The following is a 23,973-nucleotide window of genomic DNA, read 5'->3' on the forward strand; positions in this document are numbered from 1 at the left end:
TTTTCAGTTGTGTTTACTAGTTGATATGACAGTGTGCTGATATCAACATAAGTACTGTTTAAAAAGCAAAGGCATTCCGTACAGAGATCTTATAATAATAATCACATTGAGTATATATATTAACTAACACGCTACATGGTCACTGATAATATGTATGTGTGTGAGTTTTAAAGGGCATAATATGAAAAAAACATTCAATATGATTGTGCAACGCATTATGATGCAAGGTCAAACACAAAGTCAGTGCAGCTAGTCTTTCAATTGAAATCGTTTTAAGGGGCAGTATTTACACATTTCCGCATTTTTTAAAGATTTCTGGTGTCAACGTTTATTCAAATACATGTATAATTAAAAAATCGTTTTTTAATCTTATACTATGTTAATAATATTTTAGGGAATGGAGACGAAAACATCACATAAACCTGTATTACATTTTCTAAAGTAAAACTAAGGGGTTAATCTAAACGCCATATACATGTAGGATGATGCTCATTTCCTCATGGGACCCGTGAAGATCCGGGGTAGAATAGGTCTTCAGCAACCAATGCTTGTCGTAAAAGGCGACTAACGGGATCGGGTGGTCAGGCTCGCTGATCGTATCCCAATAAGGTAGACCGATGCTCATGATGTCAATCATTGGATTGTCTAGTCCATACTCGATTATTTACAGACCACCATCATAGAGCTGTAATATTGCTGAGTGCGGCGTAAAACAACAAACAAAGTAAGAAAACATTCCCTCGTGGTATACATCTTCTTGTGGGGGCACGGGTGGCCCAGTCGTCTAAGGCGCCGCGATTCGCTGTGCAGAGTTGCGTTCATTGGGCACTACTAAGCGTAGTATATACAAACCCCTAAGGTAGTGACAATATTTCTTATTACTTTATGTAATCGTTTCGATTTAGCAGCAATTTAATTTAATCCAGAAACCTATGATTGTGGGTTCGAAACCCGGTTCGCCCCAATTATGTTTCTAGGTTTGTCAGGACCATACCCGTGCTCGTGGGTTTCACCGAAGTGGTAAAAGTCTGAGACGTGCATCACTTCGGGCTTTCCTCCCACGTTAAGCTGATACGCCATGATATAACTGGAATACTGTTAAAAGCGGCGTTAAACCCAAGTCCCTCACTCACTCACTACTGGTAAACTGGGGGATAATTTCAGCGATTTAGTGAATGTTGTTTATGGCCGCAGCCAGCAATAGAACAGATGTATCCCAGCGAATGGTGAATCGTGCCTGGACCAGACAAACCAGTGACTGAAATGATGAACAACGCCCAACGCCGTCGGTTTACGAAGACATCAACCAGGTAAACCAACCTGACTGCCTTCTATTAATCAGCACATGCATTAGGGTGATGCGGACCTTTTCTATCTCGGGTCCATATTTGCAGCAAATGAGGGCGGTCGGGTAGCCTAGTGGTTAAAGCGTTAGCTCGTCACGCCGAAGACCCGGGTTCGATTCCCGACATGGCTACAGTGTGTGAAGCCCATTTCTGGTGTCCCCTGCCGTGATATTGCTGGAATATTGCTAAAAGAGGCGTAAAACCATACTCACTCACTCATTGTACCAAATGTATGTTAATGGTATGTTTGGTATTGATATACATACATATAATTGGGGTTTAACGTCGCGTTAAAAAATATTATAACGACGTGCATGCTCGTGTGTGTGGCTGCGTGTACAAGTCCGAACAAGTGGCGATTTTATAGTACTAGTGATATCTATTTTTTGTGTAGGTATTGGTTCGAGATTGTAGATTAACTTACACATTGTATTCTCACTGTACTAATTACATCATAGTTGAAATGAAATAGAAATTCAAATTGACAAACCAACAAAGCAATTCTCGACGTCATCACTTGTTTGTAAACATAACGGTCAGTCGGTTGACACTTCATGAATGAATGCCTAGCACAGTGGGGAGCTGTGACTGGTGGCGATAGTGTGATAATCTTTGGAGAGAGAGAGAAAGCTCCGTGAACGGGTTATCGCTGTGGAGAGCTGGGACAAATATAGCAGTAAGGGAGGTTACTCTAATTTCTTCAGAACACCGAATCTCCTCGTCTCGCAGACCGCAGAGATAGCAAACAATCGGTGATCAGTTGCTGGTTCCTAGGTATGATATCTTGACCCTTTGATTTGTTGTAAACACCGATTGTTGTGAAACAATGAGTAAACGTTTCTTCGAGGCTGCTAAACACGCTGACCTGTACGCGAAATACCGCCCTAGTTATGGCGAAGACATATACGAGCGCATCTTCAAATTCTGCCGAGATGGCGGAAACCGATTCAAGCTGGCAGTTGATATAGGCTGCGGTTCGGGTCAAAGTACGAAACATTTGACCCAATATTTCGAACAGGTGAGATTTGTGGAAGGAAATATTTAAGGAAAATCGCGTGGTTGTGTTGTTAATTTAGCTAAGGCAACAACCATTTGATTTTCAAAGGAGGGTGAGCGCACTCGCGCTCCTTTGAAAATCAAATGGTTGCCCCCTGTGTGCGTGCGTGCGTGCGTGCGTGCGTGCGTGCGTGTGTTTGAGCTCAATTATCTTTTCCAACACAAACAGGTGATCATTTATTTATTTTTTATGCGTATATGTTATCACAAAAACTTAGTTCGTGTTTTGCACTTTGTATTCTGCAAATATAATCAGGTCCGGACGCAACAAGAAATTTCAAGGCGTACTTCAATTTCAGTGCCGCACTCAAATTTCTTGCCGTTTGCCATATCGACCACTGCTTGTATCATTACACTTTTGCCATAGGCTTGGAACATGATCATCATGTATTATCTTGTATTTCTACAGAATAGCGCAAAGTTTTGTTTTCAGCAAATTTAGTTTACAATGCATTTATTGCGATATGACGTCAGAGGATCCAGATAAACCAATCAAATCATTACCTCGCTAGTGAATGAGGATGCCGTTGTACAAAAAAACTCAGCCCTACGAATGTCGTAAGTCTATCTTAAGGTATCAGAGTTACGATCACCTTAGTGCTAAGAACGCTTTGTACAACGGCATCCAGGTCACTGGCTTCCGCATTGAAACTTTGAGGTACGATCCCATTTTGAATTTACAGAAGTTTTAATGCAAGAAATAACAATAGAGTTGAAAGTAGAACATCTTCAATTTTTCCACTTTTAAAGTTTATTACATTTAACAGAGAAAATGTGTCTGAAAGCTTTCTAGCAATCGAACTATTGTCGCCATTTTGAAAATACACTATGGGTTACCTGCTTGCCTTGTTATTAGGAGGTGGACGGTGATTTAAAGTGTAATCTGATGGCATTGCTAAAATCTCAAGCTGCCAATAGGGAATTAAGTCCCTTTGAGAAAGAGTTATCGCCCTTTTCACCCTTTTACACCCAGTAATATGAGTGTGGGATTGAAATTTGAATATGCCTTGAAATCTGGTGTTGCGGCCGGACCTGATAAAAGCAGTTCTTGTGATTTAAAATTTGGCTTGTCCATATTTCAATACACATCACCTGCAAGACAAGGACACACTAGTGTTTTCCTTCTATGCCAGGTAGTATGTAAATGTTTTCAGTATTAACACAGGGGCTTGTTAATAACTACACACATCCGATACGGCTCAATTTGCATTTTAGTCATTGCTTGACCCGAATCACTCCGTAGTATGAATTTGACCTTAATCCGTCTGTAAATGTTTACACAGATTTAGTGTAAAGGTTGATACCGTTTGTTGTTTATGTATTAATACATTGAAAAACTCTGTCTTTTTAACTGACGACACATAGTGTAACATTCGACGACCGAGAACCCCCTTAAAGCCATGGTCTCGTTGTGCGTCGTCCATCGACCATCGTCTTTCGGCGGCGTCGTCTGTGAACATTTTTTGGGAACGTCTTGGTTCATGTTATGAAGGACCGGTTCGCCTAGCACAGACTCGCTGAATATTCAGACCGCAGTGATGTATCTTGTGACTGCGGCGCAAAACCACATTCACTCAATCATGATTTTATTTGATTAAAATGGGCATCGGGAAGTTTCGGCCATACATAACCTCATGACGTCGATACAGAACGTCAAGAACAATTCTTTTATAAAAGAGAGCGGTGGGCTAGCCTCGTGTTGACCATCAGGGAATACGTCTTAAAACATTTCAGATTTGTCCATAATTATAAATTCAAAACGTCAAAGCCAGAGAATAACCAGTCTTGAGATTTCGATTTATCCCCGAAACAGATTCCATTGGTCGTAAAAGGCAAACTAGGGGCGAGACAATAAGACATTGTAAAGGCGTCAGATCGATTGTTAGTTCATGTACGGTCGGGCCGCCTCCGTGGTCTAGTGGTAGAGCGTCCGCTCAGAGAGCGGAAGGTTCGGGGTTAGGTCCTGGACGCGATTTTAAACCCCATTCTCCTCACCTCACCTCATTTCTGGTCGCCACTGTATACACGGCTGATTGAGTTCCAGGTGGTCGGCGTGGACGTCAGCCCCAAACAGGTAGAACATGCGGCATCGGACGTGCCTAATCTCAAGTTTGAGGTGGGCTTCGCGGAGAGTTTCAGCACAGTGGTCCCGCCGGACAATGCGGACCTGGTGACCATTGCCCAGGCCATTCACTGGGTGGACACGGGGAAGTTCTACAGAGAGGTGGAAAAGGTTCTCCGGCCGGGAGGGGCGATGGTTGTGTACGGCTACGGTAACTGTACCATAGACAACCCTCGGGCACAGGAGATTGTATCCAAGGTAACTAAGGTTGTCTTGGTACCGTAAATTCTGGAATAAGTTCTGCAATATTATATCTACACTTTAAGTCCATTTATCTCAGGCATAGTACAATCGTAAGGTCTTTTCTTGTCCTGGGCGGTCGGGTAGCCTGGTGGTTAAAGCGTTAGCTCGTCACGCCGAAGCCCCGGGTTCGATTCCCGACATGGGTACAATGTGTGAAGCCCATTTATGGTGTCCCCCGCCGTGATATTGCTGGAACTTTGCTAAAAGCGGCGTAAAATCAAACTCACTCACTTTTCTTGTCCTTGGTTTCTACATATATATCCAGTTAAAAGGTATTATGTATACACATGTTCTGACATTCCCAAACGGGAGATTCTGTGCCTATCATTTTGGACGCTCTGATTGGTCAATTATGTGGTTTGATTGACAGATGGCAATAGGTTAATTTAGAAGCTTCCACGGTGATTTCACATGGCACAATCCTAGACCTAAAACAGGAGCGACGCCTCCCTATAAACAGACGTTCACGATATCAGAGAAAAGGTCTTCAGCAACCCATGCTTGCCGTAAAAGGCGACTATGGTTGGCGTAAGAGGCGACTAACGGGATCGGGTGGTCATCGTCGCTGACTTGGTTGATGCATGTCATCAAATCCCAATTGCGTGGATCAATGCTCATGATGTCAATCAGGGGATTGTCTGGTCCAGACTCGATTATGTACAGACCGCCGTCATATAGCTGGAATATTGCTGGGTGTGGCGTCAAACAACAAACAAACAAACAAAGATGATTCCTATTTCAGTTCTACTGGAGCACATTGAAGGGCTACTGGGACGATAAGAGGGACCATATCAACACTCACTACAAAGAATTCTCTTTACCCTACCCTGGCTCTTTAAGGTTAGTGGGCATAAAGGTGTTTTTATTTGCTAGTAATATTCCCGTTATGAAACGGCGGCCACCGATCTCCAATACTCACCACAGGCATCGATATTCCTGCTATATAACGGCGGCCATCGATGTCCCACACTCGCCACAGGCAGCAATATTCCTGCTAAATAACGGCGGCCATCGATCTCCAATACTCGCCACGGGAATCAATATTCCTACTATATAACGGCGGCCATCGATCTCCAATACACGCCACAGAGAGCAACATTCCTGCTATATTACGGCGGCCATCGATGTCCCACACTCGCCACAGGCATCAATATTCCTACTATATAACGGCGGCCATCGATCTCCAATACACGCCACAGAGAGCAATATTCCTGCTATATTACGGCGGCCATTGATGTCCCACTCTCGCCACAGGCATCAATATTCCTGCTATATAACGGCGGCCATCGATCTCCAATACACGCCACAGAGAGCAATATTCCTGCTATATTACGGCGGCCATTGATGTCCCACACTCGCCAAAGGCAGCAGTATTCCTCCTATATAACGACGGCAATCGATCTCCAATAGTCGCCACAGACCGCAAAATTCCTGCTATATAACGGCAGCCATCGATGTCCCACACTCGCCACAGGCAGCAGTATTCCTACTTTATAACGACAGCCATCGATGTCCCACACTCGCCACAGGAAGCAATATTCCTGCTATATAACGGCAGCCATCGATCTCCAATACTCGCCACAGGCAGCGATGTCCCTGCCATATAACGGCGGCCATCGATCTCCAATAGTCGCCACAGGCAGCAGTATTCCTACTATATAACGGCAGCCATCGATCTCCAATACTCGCCACAGGCAGCGATGTCCCTGCCATATAACGGCGGCCATCGACCTCCAATATTCGCCACAGGCAGCGATATTCCTGCTATATAAAGGAGGCCATCGATCTCCAATATTCGCCACAGGCAGCGATATTCCTGCTATAAAACGGCAGCCATCGACCTCCAATATTCGCCACAGGCAGCGATATTCCTGCCTTAAAACGGCAGCCATCGATCTCCAATACCCACCACAGACAGAAATATTCCTGCTATATAACGACAGCCATCGATCCCCAATACCCACCACAGCAATATTCCTGCTATATTAACATTTTGACTGCGAGCACCGAGGGGATTTGGTTTGCTCCTTGAATTCCAAGAAATATATGTACATTTATCAAGTTTTGATGGGGCTACAAAGGTTATGTAAACCTTTCTTCACTTCAAGTGGAATAACAAGAATTTCACTTTTAAAAAAATGAGTAGTAAACATTTTTTCATTCATAGTGGCAGGTCATTAACACCGTGAAACTGCTTAGGACCTTGACCTTTCATGGAAGTGTCGGTGCTTTAATAGTGTTTCCCATCAGAAGCAAAATAAAGGCAAGGAAAGATAACTCTTCTGTTAGCATCCATCCAATAATATCAGAACTGATACGAGAACTGGTCTTTGGGCGTAAGGCGGCGAATTACTGATCAACCTGCGAAACGTGTTTCACACGACTCCTAAGAAATAAGTGACATTTTTGATAACTTTTTTCATCATTATCGTCATATTTTGTCAACTAGTACCGTGGTTTAATCAGTCCTAATATTGGTACGTTGGCAGGGAGGAGAGTTTAAAGATTGTCAAGGAATGGACAGTTGACCAGTTCGTTGGTTACGTTTCCTCCTGGTCTGGTTGGCAGTCGTACCTCAATGCACATCCTTCCGCTTCCGACCTCGAAGACATCAGAAAAACGTAAGTAATAAGATGTGGGTACCGTGTGAGGATGATTCTTGTGTCTTAGTCAATTTGGAAATTGACCCTTGAAGATCTGGGTTAGAATAGGTCTTCAGCAACACATACTTGTCATAAGATTATGCTTGTTGTAAGAGTCGACTAAAGGGATCTGGTGATCAGGCTCGCTGACTTGGTTCATGCATGTCATTGTATCCTAACTGCTTGGATCGATGCTCATGATATCAATCACTGGATTGTCTGGTCCAGACTCGATTTTTTGCAGACCGCCGTCAAACAGTAGGAATATTGCATAGAGCGGCGGTTAAACAACAAACAAACAAACAAACAAGCAAGCAAGCGTATAACGTGTAATCATAGTCGTGGTGTGCTGTTAACCTAGTCCTGGACTTATTATAAATAAGCTGTCGTGATATAGCTGGATCATGGCAGACGCGGCGTCACAACACAAATTCAAAACAACAACAGCCGTAGCACTCTGTGAAGCTCTCCTCATTGTATTTCCTGTTTCAGATTGACGGCCTTGTACCAAACCTCGGCTGGGGAAGAATCGAAAGTAAACATATCATGGCCGGTGTTTATGCTGCTGGGTCAGAAACCAAAGGAGTAGGTTGCATGTCGTGTCGTGATATATAACATTAAAGGCAGCATAGGGGGTATACTTAGTACAATGTCGAATATATCACTGCATCCTCTAAATCTCCAGGGCCCGCCATTCGGTAAGACTACACTAAGCCCTGGATCCAGTTCCGGAATTCGCAAATGACCCGTATTTGAATTTCATCAACATTTTACCAACCAATCAAACGTGGACATGAAGGAAAGGATAAGGGAGGTAACTCGTAGTACCTAGAAACCAAAGTCACCGTCACTTTTAAAGGACATGAAGACATCGTTCCCATCAAATATATTTTATAGGGCTTTCTTTTGATTGTCAGTCAGTTTTTCAATGTTGAATTTCTCGCTGTCCCGACTGGCCAACTGAACATTGAGGTTGGTTTGTAACTCGCATTCTGATTGGTACGCCAGACCTCTGGGAATGGATCCAGGTGTAATTGTTGGTTTACCAAAAAGCTAACCAAGAAGATAGCGAGGATGATATCACTGTTGCAGCACGACATGTCGAAGATGAAAGACAAAGAGCGGTTGGCACCGGTAGTGAGTGAGTGAGTATGGTTTAACGCCGCTTTTAGCAATATTCCAGCAATATCACTGCGGGGGACACCAGTAACTGGCTTCACATATTGTACCAATGTCGGGAATCGCTTTAATGCTTTAACCGCTAGGCTACCCGACCGCCCCTTTACACTGGTAGAGCCGCAATGTTGTCACGTCACTGTGGCCAAGGGTTAGTAGGTCTCCGTTTGGTCGAGCATGGGTTTTTTAGACAAGTTTTGTATTTGTTGTTGTTGAACGACGCTTTCAGCAATATTCCAGCTGTATGACAGCGGTTTATACATAATTGAGTCTGGACCAGACAAACCTGTGATTGATATCGTGAGCAATGTTCAAAGCCGTGAGGGGACGATGACATTAATCAAACAACTCAAACGGGCTGACATGCCGATCCAATTTAAGGAACTGAAGACCAGTTGTGTTGTTTTCCCTGATTTTTCAATATGTTGATGCATCAGTTGTATTTATCTTTTGATGTGCCATGTGTCTCTATCTGTTTATTCGAGTAAAAATAATAAACAGTTTTTGTTTGTTGTTTAACGCTGCACTCCTCATCGTTTGCGTCGTATTTCAATGACAGAATGACCGCCTCCGTGGTCTAGTGGTAGAGCTCGTAGAGCGGAAGGTCCGGGGTTCGATCCCCGGCCGCGTCATACCAAAACACGTTAAACGATGGTACCTGTTGTTACCCTGTCTGGCGCTCGGCATTAGGGGCTGAAACAAGGACTGGTCGGCTCGGAGTCAGTATACTGTGTCTGAGTGGCGGGGGCACGGGTGTCCCAGTCGTCTAAGGCGCCGCTATTCGCGAGTCTGACCACCCGATCCCGTTAGTCACCTTTTGCGATAAGCATAGTCGCCTTTTACGGCAAGCATGGGTTGCTGAAGACCTATTCTACCCCGGAATATTCACGGGTCCACTAGCAGTGAGTGATTGGGTGTAACGCCACTTTACAACAGGACATCCCACTTCCAGTTACAACAGGACATCTCAGTTCAATGTGGGAGGAACACCAGAAGTGATGCAGGTCTCAGACGTTTACCACTTCGGTGAAACCCACAAGCACGGGTATGCTGCTGACAAACCTAGAAACATAATCGGGGCGAACCGGGATTCGAACCCACGATCATATTTTTCTGTAAAGCCCAGGTGACGTCAGTCTGCACAGCTAATTACGGTACCTTTCACGACTGGGCCACGCAGTTTTCTTTCGCCCTCGACAAACATAATGTCCACACAAATTGTATACATCCGTTATATCAGCTTCTACCCTTTGGCTTCATATAGAAAACCGCCTCCGTGGTGTAGTGGATTGTGTCTGCCCGGAGAGCTGAAGGTCGGGGGTTCGATCCCTGTCCACGTCATACCAAGAGACGTTAAAAGATGGTACTCGTTGTTACCCTGTCGGGCGCTCCGCTTCAAGGGGATCAAACAGGCCCTGGTCGGCTCGGAGACTGTATACTGTGTCTGAGTGGGGTATTCATGTTAAACTTCAGCATCATATCTGATCGGGCAAGCACTATTAACCGGAAGTATTCCGATACTAGTACAAACACACACACACACATGCACGTCGCTATATGAGTGCAATAACCTTGAACGCGACGTTTAACCTCATTTCACCTCACCTTTGGCAAAACGACTTGAGTGAGTAAGTACGGTTTTACGCCGCTTTTAGCAATATTCCAGCAGTATCACGGAGCGGGACACCAGAAATGGGCGTCACACATTGTGCCCATGTCGGGGATCGAACCCGGGATTTTAGGCGTGACGAGCGAACGCTTTAACCACTAGGCTACCCGACCGCCCCAAAAACTTGTGAACACTATTATTATGTGTTGAGTGACTTGACGTTCTAGGACTGCAAGTTCGAGCCCATATCAAGTCCATGAAGATGCACTTTTCGGAAGTACTTCACGATGTTCAAGTCTTTAAATAGCACATTTACCTTTTTAATAAATTCTTTATTTAACCTACTAACATAAGTCAGTGACAGGGTTTGGGAGTGTTTGTTCTGAAAAAAAACCCCCATTTCCACGAACATTATTACTAGTTTGTCATGAAAAGGTAATTTGACAGTGCGGAAATCTCTTCAAAGAAACGCATGGCGTTACAACCAGATCGGCATTATAAAAAGATAATTTGACTGTGCGGAAATCTTTTCCAAGGAAAACATGGCGTTATTACCAGGTTGGCATTATAAGAAGGTAAATTGACAGTGCGGAAATCTCTTTCAAAGAAAACATGGCGTTACAACCAGATCGGCATTATAAAAAGGTAAATTGACAGTGCGGAAATCTCTTCCAAGGAAAACTTGGCGTTCTTACCTGGTTGGCATTATAAAAAGGTAAATTGACAGTGCGGAAATCTCTTCCAAGGAAAACTTGGCGTTATTACCAGGTTGACATTATATCCGGGTATTACTGTATATAACAGTCCTAAAGTGTACAATATCCTCGAGTACCCCCAAAAGGTTCGAATCCCAAACTCACCCTGATATTGATCCTTAGCCCATCAGCACAATACCCGTGTTTTTGGATTTTTACAGTCGGGGCTTTCCTCCCACAGTAATCACGATGTGATTATGTGTGACAATTGGCTCATACCTCATGCTTGAGCCGCATGAGATTGGATCGGATTATCAGTATCTGTAATTTGCGTGATCGCGTGTCATGACACCCCGGTGGGTGCTCATACTTTCGCTCACTGGTTTGCCTGGTCCATTCTAATATATGTTCATCATCTAGTCGGCAGATTACTTAACACGGCGTTGAGCTAACACTGAACTTGAATATTCTAAACGTCCAGCAAAACCCTCCCACTCACTTCAGTGAATCATGAAACATCAAAGGGTTTTCTGTAATGAACACCTTTTGTATATCCTTAAGGTGTCTTTAAATGCATAGTTTTGCGCCACGTTTAGCAATAAGGCGGTGGACACCAAAAATGGGCTTCACATATTGAAATCAAATCTCGGAATGGTGAGTGAGTATGGTTTTACGCTTTTAGCAATATTCCAGCAATATCACGGCGGGGGACACCAGATATGGGCTTCACACATTGTACCCATGTCGGGAATCGAAACCAGTTCGGTGTGACGAGCGAATGCTTTAACCACTAGACTATCCGACCGCCCTAATAATTGTGAACCACGATCAACGTCAAATGTTAAATATAAGAAAGACCACGGTGTAGGTGTATATGGTTTACCAGCGTTCATAGAAAAACACAAAACACGTTATACAGGTATGATTTAAGGCACAGGCGTTTTTGGCAGAGGTGTTGTTGGTAGAGGTGTTATTGGCAGAGGTGTCTGTTGCACTTGGTTGATGAACAGCATTGCTGGCATAAATATACATTGTCGTGAAGCTGTCGCTTGCCAACTGTCGGAAACCGTTTAATAATCTCACAGTACTGTAATGAATAAAACAAAATTCCCTTTTAAATCATTTGGTTAAAAGACAATTTAAAAAAACCATAAAGTCAATGGCAAAAAATATTTGAAAATACAACTAAAAGTATAAACGAACTCTACAAAGAATTTTCTATGTGTAAACAACAAATAAGAATGTTATATAAAACAGTTTGGTGGAAGGATTTAATTCTCTTGTTTTAAGTTATATATTCATACCCCCAAAAAGGACTCGCAACATTTTTTTAAAACTGAATTCTGAAGTCTTTGGTTCGAGAATCCGAAAACCAAACTGTGCAACAATATTCGCCTTACTGTCAAATTACCATTAGGGTGTTAAAAAACCGAAACTACGTGAAGATCCGTGTTAGAAATCTTTTTTTCAGCAACACATGCTTGTCGTAAGGACGACTAACAGATCGGGTGGCCATGTTCGCTGACTTGGTTGATTCATGTCATCGTATCCATTTGCATCGATAAATGCTCATGATATCGATCACCTGTTTGTCAGGCCCAGACTCGATTTACAGATTGCCAACAGCAATAACTAAGATAAAATACGTCCCACTGTGGGTCGAGGATTACCTGGTGAGGTTTGCAGCTAAGTGTGTAATGAGTTACTCCCTCTTGGTTGACGTACTTCCCCGCAAAACAGTCCTGTAATACAGAAACAACGCATGGTGAACAGGGCACCCTCGTAATCCAGGACTCCTTTAACTCAGAAACTCCGTTTACTGGACGATTCGGAACGAAGCAACATAATTAGGAGATTATAGAGTGGTGCCCGGAGACCGAAAGATCAGTGGTTCGATCATCTGGCCGCGTCACACCCAAAAAAGGTTACAAGGTGGTTCTGTTTTAATGTTCGGGTGGTGGAGGTGGTGGTAGTGAGATAGCTTAAAGGAGGCTTGTACCTAAAATGTTCGGATTGTAACGGAGGTAATATTTTTCCCTGCCTTGACTTTGCTTCTGATTGGAACGTTTTTGGCACGCACGCACACACACACCAGTACAATACTCTCGAACACGACCTTTAACCCCATATCACCCACCCAAAGAGGATTGCTCCGTTATGATTTGTTAAACCGGTCGGATTAATTCGTAATTATTGTCATACCTCATTATCAGAACAGAGTATGTCGTCATCGCACGTTTTGTCGTACTGTGAACTGTAAACATCTTTGCAGTAGGAGCAGGTGATCCGGGCAGCCCTTTTACTGTTGTCCGTGGTTGCTAGGCAACACACAAGGGAGACTAGAAAACAAATTAAATGGTATTTTGACAATGACTCACCATTTCGCGAACACCTGGTGCCATCACTATGGTCACTTGGTGGTGATTCATAAACACATGTGTCAAATATAGAGCGATTCGTTCAATGAATTCTGCTTTCGGCAAATGTGATAATTGAAATGGTCTCGTTGCTTGTATTTACCACGAAAGACAGAAACCAAACTAACTATGTATGTTTCAAGCCAAACATCAATCAGCAAAAACAAGAGTATGTGATTGGGTGAGTATGTTTTACGCCGCTTTTAGTAATATCCCAGCAATATCACGGCCGGGGACACCAGAAATGGGCTTCACACATTGTACCAATGTCGGAATCGAACCCGGGTCTTCAGTGTGACGAGCGAACGCTTTAACCACGAGGTTTCCCCACCCCAACAAACAACATGGTAGTAAGAAGTAATAAGTCTGAAACAACAAATGTTAGGTTCATTTAATAATACTGACAATAAGAAACCTAATATCAATGCCCCATATTTGTAGTTAGGTTTGGTATTATAGAAGTCGTGGTCTGGACCCGTTAGTCCTGAACCCGTTACTTCGGATCCCGTTACTTCGGATCCCGTTAGTTCGGTAGTCCTGATTTCCAGAGAGTGCTGTGAGTATCGTCTGTAACGTCTATGTTGGACACTACACAGTCCCATGATACATTTATACGAAAATCGCATCCTGGCACGACCAAGGGTCGCAATCTTAGGACACTTGGCTTAGCTACCCATGCTCCCTGCAGGTGAAATATGTTGACATATGTAAATGTTAGTTACCTAGTATCAGGGGAACCAGTCCGTGACCCGGCATAGCGTTGTTAAGAGCTCTGTAGTCGTGCTGGATAAGTTAGCATATGTAAAAGATAAGAAACACCATACTTTGCTTGACCTGGTGTTATTTATAGAAGCCTACAACGAACACGCACGCACACATAGACAAACACACACATGTATGTATGTATGTATGTATGTATGTATGTATGTATGTATGTATGTATGTATGTATGTATGTATGTATGTATGATTGTACGTATGTATGTATGTATGTATGTATGTATGTATGTATGTATAAAAGGCAAATAAATAAAAATACATATATGCATATGCGTTTCTATTTGTGCACGCACGCACGCATGCACGCACGCACGCACGCACACACGTACGCACACACACACACACACCATCAGTGCAACCCCCAACACTATTAAATTAAGCGTCTACCCGGAGATCGGAAGGCCGGTGGATCGATCCCCTGATCGCGTCACACAAAAAGAAGGTACTTGTTGTTACCCTGTCTGGCCCTCGGCATTACGGGGATAAAACTAGGACTGGTCAGACCGGAGTCCGTATACTGTGTCTGAGTGGGGTATACATGTTAATTTGCGACTGGAATCTTCAAGGGCCAGCACTATAACGTCGGCATAAATCCGGACCAAACTGCCGTTCGAAAAAATGTATACACTCGAATTTCACTTAAAAAACAATCGTGATCAAAACGTTACAAGGCTGACAAGGCTGAAAACGAATGGTAGCCGGAACACTGGAATCATAAGGTCCAAAATACAACTATGATACCAGTATCAAATACATCAGCGTCGAAAAACCATTTTTGTTTATTTTATTTTTGGCCACCATCAAACCCGGGTGTATACTTTAGCACACAAACACAAAGCCACAAACACACGTGCATGTACGTTGATATAGAAGTGCAATAATCTTGGACCCAACCCCACCTCCCATGTTATATAAACACATCATTTAAAACAATGTAACATTATTGTCCAGGTAGACGGCATTGTTGTCTAACATACGTATGTAATGTTTGCCTCGAACAAAAAATATCTTTTGCATCTGTTCACTGGATTATTCATGATCTGCCCTCGCTACTTTTAATGTATTTTTAATGCGAAATGGAACCTGTTTTAAACGTAGTGAAAACATTTCGATTTAGTCAATCTTACGATCTTGGTGTGGACGAATTTGTTGATAATCTAATTTGTAAACTGCACTATCAATATGTGTGGCTATATCGTGTTCTGAAGCTGTCATCTACAGGTTCCTTAATAGGCGACCGCCTCCGTGGTCCAGTGGTAGAGCGTCCGCCCGGAGAGCGGAAGGTCCGGGGTTCGATCCCCGGCTGCGTCATGCCAAAAGACGTTAAAAGATGGTACTCGTTGTTACCCTGTCTGGCGCTCGGCATTAGGGCTAAAACAAGGACTTGTCGGCTCGGAGTCATGATCAGTATACTGTGTCAGAGTGGGGCATTCATGTTAAACTGCGGCATGGTATCTCAGTGAGCTAGCACTATAAATCGGCATCAGTCCGGACTAGTACAAGCAGCCACACACACACACGTACATGCACTTCGCTACATAAGTGCAATAATCTTGGACGCGACGTTAAACCCCATTTCACCTCACCTCACTCCTTCATAAGCTTATCGTAGAGGCCTGCTATTTTTAATCTTCATATCTGTACCAAGCTTTGAGTCAACGACTACAAAGCCACAGTGTAAAGTATGACATTGGAACCACCCTTTGTGGTGATATTGACAGGTATGTGCTTTCATTAAACGTCATAGTACAGTCGTCAGATTACAGTTGTCAGATTACAGTTGTCAGATTACACAATTCAGCTGAGCCGTGGTTCGAATAGGTCCTACGGCCGCTTTCTGCAAAGCGGGCGTAGCTCTGAGACGATCGTAGCTACTACACTATAAAATACGGAGGCACGGGTGGCCCAGTCGTCTAAGACGCAGCGATTCGCTGTGCAGAGATGCGTCCCTTGGGCACGCCAGAAACCTATGATTGTGGGTTCGAATCCTGACTCGCCCCGATTATGTTTCTAGGTTTGTCAGCACCATACCCGTGCTCGTGGGTTTCACCGAAGTGGTAAACGTCTGAGACCTGCATCACTTCGGGCTTTCCTCCCACATTACGCTGACACGCCGCGATATAACTGTAATACTGTTAAAAGCGACGTTAAACCCAACTCACTCACACTCACTATACAATATGCTTATGACAGTCTTAGCGCTAAGATGACCTTACGGAACGTGACCCTGCAACCTACGTTTGCCGTCCGAAGCGATTTAATGGATTGAATGGTCAGGCTTGGTGATTTGGTTCAATGTATCGAAGTGTATCGACGTTGTTCATGGTGTCAATCACTGGACTGTCTGGTCCAGGCCTGATGTTTTACAGTCTGCCGCCGTATAGCTGAACTATTGTTGAATGTGGTGTGATCGACAGACTATTCAAATTGAAACGGGCTTAGCATAGCATCTTAAACAGTATGTACTACTCAAAAGACGTTAAAGAACACACGACTTGTTCATATGGGCATAGTTATGCCGTGATATAATATCGCACAGTTAGAATATATTTAAATCATGACACAACAAACTCTAATATGATAAAACTAATTTGGTTACTGTCGACATACATGTATTTATGAATCGGGAAATGTAGAATACCATTCGAGTGAGTGAGTGAGTTCGATTTTACACCCCTTTAATATTCCCGCAATATCACGTCGGGGGACACCAGAAATGGGCTTCACACCTTGTAACCATGTCAGGAATCGAACCCGGGTCTTCGGCGTGACGAGCGAACGCTTTAACCACTTTGCTACCCGACCGCCCCAAAAACATTCGAACATAAATAAGGATGAAAATATACAGCATCTCCTCACCTCTCGTGGACAGTACATATTTCTGAATAATAGAGTCGTACATTAACCTGTTCTCATTTCTATACATGAAACGATTTTCTTTTTGACTAGGCCTTACTCTAATGGCCAGAGTCTCTGTGGTTGGAGGTCGCTTATCTGGAAGACAGGTCAAGAATGTAAGAGAACCTTTCACCTTTCCTTTTTCAGATACGTTAGGTCATGTACAGACAGGTCTTGCCTTTGAAGTGAAATGGGGTTAAACATCTCGTTAGAGATTATTGCACACTTATAGCGACGTGCGTGCGTGTTTGTGTGGCTGCCTGTACTAGTATTTACTTGCTAGCCCACTGAGATACCATGCTGCAGTTTAACATATATACTCCACTCAGACACATTATCCGAGCCACCCAGTCAGGGTAACATCAAGTACCAAAGTTTAATGTCTTTTAGCATGACGCGGCCGGTGATTGAACCACCGACTTTTCGTGACCCGGGCAGACACTCTATCCACTACACAAGAGGCGGGTTTTCTATATGAAACTAAAACGGTAGAAGCTGATATAATGGATGTATACACTTTATGTGGACATTATATTTGTCGAAGGCAAGAGCCCAGTCGTGAAAGGTACCGTAATTAGCTGTGCAGAGTGACGTCACTTGGGCGTGCCAGAAATATATTATTGTGGGTTCGAATCCCGGTTCGCCCCGATTAAGTTTCTAGGTTTGTCAGCAGCACACCTGTTCACATGGTATTCATCTACGTGGTAAACGTCCAAGACCTCCATCACTTCGGGCTGTCCTCCCACTTTAAGCTAACACGACGTGATATAACTGGAATACTGTTAAAATTGGCGCCAAACCCAAATAACTCACAACAAATACTATTTCAATGCCCCCCCCCACACACACACAGACAAATGTAGTATGTTGTAAGCAGTTAAATTATCTGAGAGAGCCCTTCCCTTCTCTAGAAATGCACGTGAAGTGACCAGACTGAGAGCATGTTGTTTGGGAGGATTCTTTCATTGAATACGACACGATAGATGAGGAAGCGTGCTGCCATGTCATGCATGGTGGTTTTAGACTAAGAGGCGAGTTTTAAATCAGAACTCTGGATTCGTTAGCCATAGGGGGTAAATGACTTGTTTGTTTTTTAATTCATGCTTGTTTGTTGTGAGACGCGTTGAAGATGACAGAGAGTGGTCCCTACTGCTACTCCTGCGACAGCGTCAACTTCCCCAACGAATGTGAACACGTGGAGCTGTGTGAGACAAGGCAGGTAAGACGACTTACACACAATACCGAGTGACAGACTGTTCTATTCCGAAGTTGCCATCCATATTGTTTTATGTTCCTCATCCCGATCTTCAGATTCAAAGGAAGCGGGGTGGACAGCCTAATGATGTTATTACTAAACTGCCGGACAAAAGAAAGTTTAAATCCATGTTTGATGATGACTAAAAATAAAACAAAGAAGAAATGGTTACTCGATGGTGATGTAATTGATGCGGGTGTAGCAGGGCTTGGAGTCATCCCACGGATGACATCCTTACCTTGCCAGCTTGCTGCGTGATTAACCTCGTTGGTCATGTGGACAAGGCGTCCGACCTCTGATCAGAAGGTCCGTGCTTCGAATCCCATCACGGGCTCGGGAATTTGATGGCCTCGGGTGTCAGGCGATATTACATGCATCATATCAATGAGTATCCTACAATTACAGGTAACGTGTACATGACGTCGAACGTGGGGGTCGCGAGCAAGTATGGTTTTACGCCGCTTTTAGGAATATTACAGCAATATCACGGCTGGGGACACCAGAAATGGGCTTCACACATTGTACCCATGTAGGGAATCGAACCCGGGCCTTCTTCGTGACGAGCGAACGCTTTAACCACTAGACCACCCCCACCACCCCACAATACAGAGTAAGGACAGGTGAGGTGAGGTGAAATGGGGTTTAACGTCGAGTCCAAGATTATTGCACTTATATAGCGACGTGCATGCACGTGTATGTGTTTGTGTGGCTGCTTGTACTAGTCCGGACTGATGCCGATTTATAGTGCTAGCACACTTAGATACCATGCCGCAGTTTAAAGGGCAAGTTCACACGGAAATGAACCTTTTTTTCTTGTACTTTTTCCACATTAAAAGTGTTAACATAGAAGTGTCATAGACAAAAATATAAAAACATCATATTTAATTAACATATTTTTTGCACTAAAACTATTTATATTTTTCACATTTACCAAGTGTTCTATTTCCATAACAAAAACACCATGGCTTATGTCCCTTGCAATATGACGTCATTGGTGCCAATTGATAAACATTATGACGTCATCATGCTTTGTTAGAGCCGCTTCACGTGGTGTAGGTACAGTTTTGTGATTCTAGCATCTCAGATGCCATCCAGAATTGTGTTATGCTAAGTCACCACTGCGCCGGAGTGTGTCGTAGACCATGTTGTTTTACCGCAAACTGGTCCTTGATATCTTTTGCGTTGAGAATAGACAGGGACCCAGTTGAATTGGCACCAATTACGTCATAATCTAAGGGGGATAACTCAGGCCTATTTCGCTCGTAAAACGAAGGCCTCATAACGGCATATCACTTTCACACTATTGTGAGCTTCCTACTTTCACTGTGAAAAAAATGAGTGTATATTGTCAAACACAGATACTAACTAATTCTAAAATTGCGTTTTGTTTAGAAAAAGAAAGAAAGTGATTTTTGCGTGTACACTTCCCCTTTAACATGAATACCCCACTCAGACACAGTATACTGACTCCGAGCCGACCAGTCCTTGTTTTAGCTCCTTAATGCCGAGCGCCAGACAGGATAACAACAAGTACCATCATTTAACGTCTTTTGGCATTACGCGTCTTAGGATCGAACCCCGGACCTTCCGCTCTCCGGGCGGACGCTCTACCATTAGACCACGGAGGCGGTCGAGTAAGGACAGAGTCAAGCAGGTCTTGTCATGAACAATTTAAGTGTATACTTTCTTTCACCCCGCAAGTGTGTTAGTAGTTTTTGGTATCAGGAAATAATAAGCATAATTTACCAGAATCAGAATTTATGTTTCATCGTGTCAGCCTCTTCGCCTATAACCCTAAGAAAATAACCTTTACAACTGTCTCTCATTTTGCCTTGTAGGTGTGTTTTACTCAACGTTACACAAGGTCAGATAACATGACTGTCTACCGTATGGGATGTCGCCCGTCAACGGTGAGTACACAGACCTATTCTACCCCGGAACTTCACGGGTCGTGGATAATGGTAACTATTTGGAGCAAGACCGAGAGTTCCGTTCCTATTTGTCCTTGCAGGAGTGTGAGCCAGCTGGTCGACCAGACACCTGCTTATTATGCTGCAACAACAGCCAGTGCAACAGCCTCTTGTGTGATGAATATGGTAAGACTGAAAAAAACACCTTCTTACCTACCAAATGTCCGGCCGGAGAGCCTTTAACCAATATGAGTTTCTATTCCGCGCCAAATTCTGTTTATACATGTAAGATAGCAAGGCGATAAATCACAAAGGACAATGAAGAACGAAGTGTGGTTTATTTCACGATAAAACATTGTTCTATCATGACGTAATGCCTGGCGATTCCAACATGAGCTCGTGACTTGATGACGTCGTAAATTGGACGACGTTATTTTTTAGAGGGAAGTGTCCAGAGAGAGTAGTTCCTCATATATGTAGCTGGTCAACGCAGGAGAACGCAATGGCCGAACGATCGTACCCAAAGTATACCAAACTTAACCCCCCTCTACATAAAAATGGAGTTGTCCGACATTGCCGAGGTTGGATTGTATTCAGGGATTGTATTAAAAAAATTGTACAATTTATTGACATCCCAGAAAGGCTGTGCAATATGTATATATGTTATATGGCAAATACCAGTGTTATTGAACAGACAACCACCCCTCGAATCTCGTTGAACACTCCCTTTTCCTAAGATTAATATCATAGAAAAACGAAATTGTTCCAGCACTGCCCAGCGTTAATTATTATATAGTAGTTGCTTGGTTGGTTTGTTGTTTAACGCCGCACTCAGCAATATTCCAGCTATATGAGGGCGGTCTGTCAATAATCGAGTCTGGACCAGACAAACCAGTGATTGACATGATGAGCATGGATACACGCAATTGGGATACGATGTCATGCATCAACCAAGTCAGCGAGTGTGACCACCCGATCCCGTTAGTCGCCTTTTACGACAAGCATAGACGGCTTTCACGGGAAGCATGGGTTGGATTTTCACGGGTCTTTTTATCAAGGAGACTTGGAGTAATAAGTATTATTGGAATATGCTTCATTTTATTATTTCATAAAGCAGTCTTAAATGTTTAGATCAATACAGACATAATTACAGTATGAAAGTCGCCCAATGCTTGTCATAAGAGGCGACTAACGGGATCGGGTGGACAGGTTCCCTGACTTGGTTGATAGCATCCCAAATGCGGAGATCTATGCTCATGATGTCAGTCACTGGATTGTCTGGTCCAGACTCGACAGTGTGGAAGAATTCTTTCTGGTCGGTCAAATATTCCTCCACATCACCAATGGAGCATCGATCCACGCAATTGGGCTGCGATGACATGCATCAACCAAGTCAGCGACGATGACCACCCGATCCCATTAGTCGCCTCTTACGACAAGCAGAGTCGCCTTTTACGGCAGGCATGGGTTGCTGGAGACCTATTCTAACCCGGATCTTCCCGGGTCCTATTATATAGGTAAAACGCGTGTAAAGACAATGTGGTTTAAGTGATTATGTTTTGCATATACATAGATATGGCCATCACTACAATAAACAAATATATTTTCAAATGTTTTCCAGCGGCTTTACATCGTCCCTGCTACAAATGTGATGATCTCCTACATCCAGGAGATTGTGAGGTCATTACCGAATGTGACCTCAAACACGAGGTGAGTTGAAAGGGGTTTTAAAGTTGCGTTCAAGATTATTGCACTTATATAGCGATGTGCGTGCGTGCGTGCGTGCGTGCGTGCGTGCTTGTAGTAGTCCGGACAACACACCTACAAGACAAAATGAGAGACAGTGCGTGATGAGTTCTTTCTAAGGGTTACAGCCGAAGAGGCTGACGCGATAAAATATAATAAATTCTTATGTTTGATAAACTATGATATCATCAGGAAATTGGAGTAAAGTAAGTCTTCTGATAACTTGTTGATTGTTTGTTGTTTAAAGCTTCCATCGGATGAAAACGAAACATTCTGAAAAACAATACAGAGGTTGAAATCAATATAATACTGTCTCTGTAACGATATGCATACTTGTGGCTTTAATTATTTCCAAAATAAACAAATTTAATGTTGAAATTTTCTAGCACCAGCTTCTGATCTTATGTTACTTTTCATATTTCAGAAATGCTTCATGGAGAAAGTTTTAACCGACACCTATAATCTGCGATATAACGTTGGCTGTTTGCGATCTCACGTGAGTTGAAGTACGACGTTACCAACAAGGTGGGGGGGGGTTGCGTTCGCGAATTATGTAATACGGAATTGTAGTTTTGCGATTCTGTCAACATTCAAGCTATAGTTTTCACAGCTATTGTCTTTTGTTGATGTTGGTTGGTTTGTTGTTTTACGCCGCACTCGGCAATATTGAGCAATTGGGATCGATGACTGGCATCAACCCGATTGTAATAACACGGGCCTTACCCCACGAATTGAATCAAATCACTGGAGCACCTTGATTAAAAATATGAAAAGATTCGCAAAATATCTGTCGACGCCCAGGTGACTGAACACATCCTTTGCAAATTCTGCAGCCGACCGAAATCTGCACGTTGAAATCCATGTAATTTACGAACCGGAAGTCTACTTCGTTACGCTACTTTGATTGGATGATGCATAGACTCGTTAGTCCAGCCAAAATGTAACTCCGGAATTCCAGCCTAGTTCGGCAAAGGTGGAAACTGGCCTTTTACAGTCAGTTAACTCTATTGCATCGAGAAGATGCCGTTAGTCGCCTCTTTCAACAATTATGGGTTCCTGAAAACCAATTCTAGCCCGGATCATTTGGACGCACTGCGAAGTTGAAGACCAGCCCCAGGGTCTGACACAGATAGATACCGTAATCAGCAACAGAATCCCCGCGCAACTGGGGCATATATGAAATACTGCTCATAGCGGCGTTAACCAACTCACATAATAACATCCAATCCTAATTAGATATTTACGACAAGCATGGTTCACCACTGGGTACATTCTGTTGGAAGCTGTTGCTTTATGGTTGTTGCAGGTGTGTGATGCGCTACAGGCTCAACTCCAGAGAGGGAGGCGGGATCATGTGATCACTCAGATTTGCGCAAGCTGCTGCGATGGTACCAACTGTAACAACGTCGACTGCGACCACGCAAACTAATGAATTATTACGTCAAACTACAAATGTATATTTCAGTGAAGATATTCTAACTTAATTAAAGGACTGTGAACGTTCTTTTTTTTATTTGTTTACCTTTCCCAAAAGGTCAAACCGTTAATTATATGCCGCCAATATTATGCTTATCTGCTAAGGCAACTACATGTACGTGAGAATAGCAGGGCTAAACGTCGTGGAAAACTAACCAAGGGCAATGAACCTGTCCACAACTCTGATGTCGCCATGGCTGCAACGCATAGCTGTGGACTTCCTCCGTATTGACCAGATTTGGTCATATTTCCACCTCTTCTCAAGCTTGAAGAAAGAACTGTCTTTGATATCTACGGTGTGAGGTGAAATGGGGTTTAACGTCGCGTCCAAGATTATTGCACTTATATAGCGACGTGCGTGCACGTGTATGCGTGTGTGTGTAACTGCTTGTACTAGTCCGGACTGATGCCGATTTATAGTGCTAGCTCACTGAGATACCATGCCGCAGTTTAACATGAATACCCCACTCTGACACAGTATACTGACACTGACCGACCAGTCCTTGTTTTAGCCCCTTAATGCCGAGCGCCAGACAGGGTAACAACTAGTACCATCTTTTAACGTCTTTTGGTATGACGCGGTCGAACCCCTGACCTTCCGCT

At 43.5% G+C, this 23,973-nt stretch overlaps 3 protein-coding genes across 3 annotated transcripts; 2 read left to right on the forward strand and 1 right to left on the reverse strand.

Annotated features, from left to right (window-relative positions):
• Positions 1–2,061: 2,061 nt before the first annotated feature.
• On the forward strand, positions 2,062–9,039 carry LOC139459002 (putative methyltransferase DDB_G0268948). The gene is made up of 5 exons (XM_071240442.1): positions 2,062–2,364; positions 4,447–4,722; positions 5,510–5,607; positions 7,257–7,388; positions 7,902–9,039. The coding sequence occupies exons 1-5, from the start codon at positions 2,173–2,175 to the stop codon at positions 7,996–7,998; spliced, it is 795 nt and encodes a 264-aa protein (XP_071096543.1). The 5' UTR covers positions 2,062–2,172; the 3' UTR covers positions 7,999–9,039.
• Positions 9,040–11,811: 2,772 nt separating this feature from the next.
• LOC139459003 (uncharacterized) lies at positions 11,812–14,085 on the reverse strand. Its single transcript, XM_071240443.1, has 4 exons — positions 14,029–14,085; positions 13,092–13,228; positions 12,560–12,631; positions 11,812–11,976 (listed from the first exon to the last, which is right to left on the reverse strand). The coding sequence occupies exons 1-4, from the start codon at positions 14,060–14,062 to the stop codon at positions 11,860–11,862; spliced, it is 360 nt and encodes a 119-aa protein (XP_071096544.1). The 5' UTR covers positions 14,063–14,085; the 3' UTR covers positions 11,812–11,859.
• Positions 14,086–15,730: 1,645 nt separating this feature from the next.
• On the forward strand, positions 15,731–23,365 carry LOC139459004 (uncharacterized). The gene is made up of 8 exons (XM_071240444.1): positions 15,731–15,806; positions 17,035–17,099; positions 18,113–18,202; positions 20,077–20,148; positions 20,250–20,334; positions 21,770–21,858; positions 22,319–22,390; positions 23,201–23,365. The coding sequence occupies exons 1-8, from the start codon at positions 15,770–15,772 to the stop codon at positions 23,321–23,323; spliced, it is 633 nt and encodes a 210-aa protein (XP_071096545.1). The 5' UTR covers positions 15,731–15,769; the 3' UTR covers positions 23,324–23,365.
• The last annotated feature ends 608 nt before the right edge of the window (positions 23,366–23,973 follow it).

This window comes from Haliotis cracherodii, unplaced genomic scaffold, assembly GCF_022045235.1.
Source record: "Haliotis cracherodii isolate W230 unplaced genomic scaffold, xgHalCrac1.p SCAF_13, whole genome shotgun sequence".
NCBI lineage: Eukaryota > Metazoa > Mollusca > Gastropoda > Lepetellida > Haliotidae > Haliotis > Haliotis cracherodii.